Source organism: Cynoglossus semilaevis, chromosome 1 (genome assembly GCF_000523025.1).
Source record: "Cynoglossus semilaevis isolate Cse_v1.0 chromosome 1, Cse_v1.0, whole genome shotgun sequence".
NCBI classification, from domain to species: domain Eukaryota; kingdom Metazoa; phylum Chordata; class Actinopteri; order Pleuronectiformes; family Cynoglossidae; genus Cynoglossus; species Cynoglossus semilaevis.
The window spans coordinates 5,801,402-5,807,509 of NC_024307.1; the positions used below are offsets into that span (position 1 = coordinate 5,801,402).

Sequence of the window (6,108 nt, forward strand, 5' to 3'; positions counted from 1 at the left end):
TATGAAAATTACCACGTTTGTGTGGCCCGGGTTTAAATGCTTGAGCCAGTCACTTACTGTGACTTGTTATTTTTTTTTAAGTTTGACCTTAAGTTTTTACAAGTCAAACAACTGTCTGACAGCTTCAAGTGAATTTGCCAAGTGGTTGCAGATGGAAGTACTTAAGAATTATCATGAAATAAGATTCAGACAACTGAGTGGAATAAAATAATGTGTTCATTGTTGAAATGACAGTGTAGGAAAAAAATGTGTATCGCCAAGTTCTATACTGAACTCCCCAGAATGAGGTCATACTACTGTATGTTTTGACCTGGAACAACCATCACTGTGGAAAAACAGTGATCACCATAATTCCCCTGAGCTCCGGGTTCACGTAGGATCACTGGTAGCAGCAGTTAGCTCTCCGCTAATCAAATGAAAGTTAGTAGTGATCAGTGGTGAGGCAAACTGTGTTATCTCCACCACAGCAGACCGGGGTTTGGGTCCCTATCTGTTGAGATGCTGTACTGCATCTGTGGCACTGGGCCTTAGGCCATGACTTGAATGGTCAACAAAAGGACTGGATCGCCTCTGATGTGTGCCATGCCCCCTCGGTTTGAACCTCATGTATCTGTAAAAACAACAAATTATAACGTGAAATCCCACATAAGGTGAAGGTAAGGTCTTCAACATTTACACTGGTAAAATGTTTTAAATTTTGAAAAACACAGTTTTTTTTAAAGTACATCTGTGTTTAGGTTTATCATAGGTTGTATATAAAAAAACTTCACCTGATCTTAAAAACTCAACATGACCTCATCGTTCGTATTTTCCCACTTCCACAAAGTCAAATATTTAACTTTTTTCCTTATTTAATTAGTTTACAAAAGCGATAGTATTTTCAACTGTATAAAATGTCAAATTTGTGATGGACTGATATGTACAAAAACACAGGACAGCCCCGTTTTTTATTAGTTAAACTGAACTGTATTTGGTTTGTCTCCTATGGGCCGATGTAAAAACATCATAATCCAACATGGCTGCCTTGGTAGAGAACATGTAAAAAATTAATTATTTAATTATACAAGAAAAATATTTTTGAGGGGTTAATTAAAATAAAAATTCAAGCTCTCATACAAATTATACAAACACTACACGTATACTGTGTATATTTGTTCAAATAATAAATATATATTTAGAAAAAGCCCTGAACGCTGAACGGTTAACCTTTAAAATCCCTCGGTCACTTCACCCTAGTATCAGGACGCGCTGCCTGTCGTCACCTCAAAGGAGAAGCAGCTGATTGGCTGGCAGCAGGGTGTTGGCTCCTTATTGGCTGAGCGCAGGGCGGAAGTGTTCACGTCGCCTCAGCTGTGTAGAAAAACAAAATAAGACAGGGTTCGACTGGTGAGTGCACAGACACTGCCTTTTCTAGCGTAACGTGTATCATGTTTGGTACTGTACAGTGTGTTACTACAGGTTATTTTTTTGGTTTTTAAAAAAATATATGTTTCGCTGTTTTTATTATAACGTTGGGGAGACGTGTGTGTCCTTGCGCTTCGAGTTGTTACGTAACACACTGCACTGACACACAGCTGCCTCTGCTATTGTGTCGCAGCACTGCTGTTTAAAGGCTTTGTTATTAGCTTTATTATTAGCTCGACATCATTATTGTGTCTTGTTAGCGGCAGCCGACGTTGTTTTAATGCCTCGACGACCACTGTAAGTGAGAAATGAGGCGGTAATGTAGCTCTGTGTTAGCAGCATCTCTGTACAATAAAGGCAGGAGTCACAACTGATGTTGCAGAGCAGCGTGAAACAACAACAACAAACGTACTCTGCTGTGCCTTGTTAAGTACATGATTATCTTGGAGAAAGTGTATGGATGGAGATGAAAGTAGACCCTAAATACACTTGCTCTCCTCCGGGGTCAACACAGCAGACTAGCTGCTTCCACGTCCTTCTGCTGTTTTTTACTCATACTCGTACTGTCTTCATCCGTTTGTCCATGTCATCCTGATGTATCAATGGGGTGAAAGTGTTTAAAAAAAAACAAAAACAACCCAACAAAAATCTTGTCCTTGGGCCTTGTCTTAATGCTAAAAACACGAATTAAAATATCACACAGACATAATAATATTAATAATAATAATAATAATAATAATAATAATAATAGGAAGTCTTCCTTCAAAGCTCAGCTCAGAAATTTCTGTTTATTTTAAGTGATGTCATTATCTTTACACATTAGCTTTTAAATTGTAATATTGTATATGTATAAAATGCCATATCTATATCTTAATATTATTAATTTCTTGTTTCTTTAATTCATGCGGGATCCCTTTCCTGTCGCCTCATTCCTGACGCCCTACACGTCTCCTTTTTCGTGATTTGTTCAATCCGTAGGATAAATGGCATTATTCAATATCACTACCTCTTCTGATGTGTTTTAACTTTTCAACCTACCTGATTCATTTTCATACAGATGTATTTTGTTTACAATTTATGCCACAGTTAGTCAGTATCCAGAAAACATTAACAATTGGAAACATTCTCAGTTCACTTGTGAGAAAACAACACACTTAGTATTATCAGTTAATTTAAAAAAAATGTTTTGGATTAAATGTATTACTTAATTAGGCAAATGCAATGACTTTGAGAGAAAAAAGAAAAGAAAAAGTAAATCGTCTGAGTCCATCCATCACTCTTACTATGTTGTGACAGCACATTCAGAAGCCTCATTTAGCCAAAAGAGAAGAGAGATAGATAAATTAATCCTATGGAAATGTCACCTTTGAGCTTAACCAAAAAAAAAAAAAAATGAACACCCAATCAGACATTAAAAAAAAAAAAAAAAAAAAATGAAGACCCAATCAGACATGCTTCATCATTCTGGCGACATTAATGTAACAAATATACAATTTCTTACAAGGACTCATACTTTGTAGAATTGTTTTGTTACTTATCGACAGACATTCACACCTCTGTTGGTTTGATCCACAGCACTATGATGGATTTACTGGTGCAGGACCTGGTTTCTGCGCTGGAGCAGACCTCAGAGCAGACCAAGCTGGGGGAGCTGTGGGAGGAGATGGTCTTGAGTCCGCTGCGACAGCGTCGTCAGATCCGTCGCCGTAGAGTCCGTAAACGCTACCGGGAGCCCTCACTTTATCCACCGGAGCAGAGGCGCTACTGGATCGAGGCGTCGGAGTCCAGCTTGGACGAGGCCATTCAGTACAGACAGAACTCTTCATCGGCCATCCCAGCCTCAGTGGCCAACTGCAGTGACTCTGATGACCTGACTTCAACTAACCGCTGGCACCCCTTCATGAGAGGCCAGGCCAGAATGAGGCAGCCGTCCTGGCCAGAGTCTGACTCTTTAACTGAGAACAATCCAGGGCGACCCCTGAGGAGGAGAAGGAAGGTCAAGCGTATGAACTCGCGCATCACGGTCAGACTGCAGCAAAAGTTGAATGAGTCCAGTGTGAGTGGAAAACAGAGGTTCAGGCCGACGCAGATGCAGCAGCTGCCAGGATCAGAGAAAAGGTCTGGTGGTTGGATGGGAACGGCGGAGGGAATCAGCCTGATGGAGAAAGAGTGCTGGAAGAGAAAGATGACCAATGAACGTGGAGATGGTGCTGACGAGAACATGTCTGAGGGGTAAGGTGGCCTTTACATCACTGCTGTGTTAAAGTAAAATAATTGAAGTCCCTTATTTTATTCTATTATCTGTCTGTCTATCTATCCATCCATCCATCCATCCATCCATCCATCCATCCATCCACACAGGCTGCCTGGGAGGCACTATTAAGTAAATGGTTCCTTTGGGGATCGAACCCAGGACCTTCTGCATGTAAGGCAGATGTGTAAAGCAGGCCTGATAACTGCTACACTATAGAACCAATAAATGAGCATTAGGGGTCTGTATTGGCAAGAATTTAATGGTATGACACGTATCACGATACAGGAGCAACCACACAATGTATTGCGATATACTGCGATACCATAGTCATGATGATGTATTGAGTATACTGCGATACTATAGTCATGACGATGTATTGAGTTTTTTTTTCTCAAACAATTTAACATCAAGTTACTAACATTGGAACAGATTGGAATAAAATGAATCAATGCCATAAAAACATTGGAACAGATTGGAATAAAATGAACCAATGCCATAAAAATGTGACTGTTAATTGTTAATAAAAAAATCAATATAGTGCAGTAGAATATCGATACGGTATTGTGAAATGAAATATTGCGATATTTCAGTGTGTAGAAGATTATCTTTAATTTTATATTCAGTGGAGTGGTTCTTATTGAGCTGTGGAGGAACATATTTGTGAAAATCACAGAGTTTGTTGGCAGCCAAATGTTAATCCCACCTTTGTTTAAAGAGTCGAGATTAAAGCCATTGGGAAAAAGGGAGCTCAAAACTCCAAAAGCCCTTTTTACCCTTTAAAATGTAAAGTTACCAAGGCAGTTAAACTCATAACATAAAAGTCATGGGCATAACTACTATCAGACAGAGGCAATTAACAAGGCGACATTTAAGATGATCTATAACGCCTGTCTACATCCAGCCAGTTGTCAATATTCAGCATGTCCTCAACTAAACCAAAAAAAAAAAAAAGTATCACAATCATGCCACTGCACTTTAAAGGTATTGCGTTGACATTAAAAATGAATGATCGAGTCTCTTCATCCTCATCTCCTGTAGCTGGAATAATCACCAGGGAGGGATCTCTGATAGCTACACCTGCGGGCGTCAGCCAGCTAATTATTACCTTTCCAGAAATATTGTCACAAATAAATAGGTGACTTGCCGTGATATTGATTTGCTTTGAAATGAATTCCTGTCTTGGCCTGAGTAATTAAACCTGGCTCTGCCCCCAGTCTCACAGAGAGCACCCCCTTGTGTGCATTTTATTTGGCGAAGCTAAATGTGGCTCTTAGTGTTAGCAGGGAGTGTTATCTGCAGGAACACTATTTTCTTGTATAATAAGAAAAGAAAAAGCCACACAGGCACAATAATCCTGTCTACAAAAAGGGGGCGCTGCAGAAAGAGTTTGAGCCTTGTAGTGAGAATATCACTGGTTCAAGTTAAAGCAGCGACAGATATTGATTCTGTGGCGTTGGCTTTAGTTTTATAACAACAAGGACGAAGCAGTGAAGCAGTAATTCTCAACTGGCAGCCCGCGGGCCCTGTGTGGCCCGCTGAATCATCCTAACTGGCCCTCAACTGAGTTTCAAAATAAACATCAAATAAGAATGTTAAACAAAAATGTGATTTTTATTTGTAGTAGACATCATTGTCATTTCATCTTGGTAATAAACTCTGAAAAGACAGTTTAACCAAAAAGAAAAATGAAAAGAACAAACTTTGTGAAGAGAAACATCTTTGTTTGAGGATGGAAAAAAATTAATTTATTGTTGAGATATTTTTTAATTTTATGCAAAACTTTCACCTATACATCACACAGTAGAGTGTGGTGGCCAACAATGAAATTATTTTTTGTTCACACATCTACTTAATATTCAAAAAACCGTCAAACAACCTTGGGGTTGTGGCCCCTCATGAGGTCGCCTAGAATTCAAATCGAATTCGCCAAAAAAACTAAATTTTTTTTTTAACTGATAATTATCATTTATAAATTATAATAAAAAAACTCCAAAACACTTTAATGAAAATAAAATGAGTACAAACAAAAATTTTAAAAAAAGGTGGCACTGCTTGATTGACAGCTGGGATCATGTGACTGTGGTCGGCCATGTCTCTGGGGTCGCCAGAAATGTGTGACATCAAAACGGGGTCAGGAGCCAAAACAGGTTGGAAACTGCTGCATTAAACAGTTCCTCAGCTGCAGTCTGGAGTGTGTGACTTCACACGTTTGAATCGTACGTGTTTTCTTTTCTGATCTGTTTCATCAGCTGATCATATAACAAAATGTGAGAAGAACACATTTGAGGTAACCAGTAATGGGGCCGACGGAGGGCCTTACATCTCCTGGTTTCATTTGCGCTGACCTCTCTAGCCCCTAAACGGTACTTGTTTTCTTACTTTATGGAAAAATCAATAGCCGTTCTGACAGAAAACAGCTCCGGAGAAGAAATAAATGGGAACACCATGGC

General features: G+C 39.2%; 1 protein-coding gene across 6 annotated transcripts in view; it reads left to right on the forward strand.

The window, feature by feature from the left end:
• Positions 1–489: 489 nt before the first annotated feature.
• Positions 490–6,108, forward strand: part of LOC103376762 (G patch domain-containing protein 2-like) — a 65,514-nt gene continuing 59,895 nt past the window's right edge. For 4 of the 6 annotated variants that reach the window (XM_025054854.1, XM_025054853.1, XM_025054858.1 and 1 more), the window contains exon 1: positions 2,980–3,636. In XM_025054854.1, the coding sequence (XP_024910622.1) occupies positions 2,984–3,636 (653 nt within the window). In that variant the 5' untranslated portion in view covers positions 2,980–2,983. Of the gene's footprint in view, positions 657–694; positions 1,387–2,979; positions 3,637–6,108 lie in introns of those variants that run through there. The other 2 variants (XM_017039122.2, XM_008307273.3) reach the window with 2 other exon arrangements.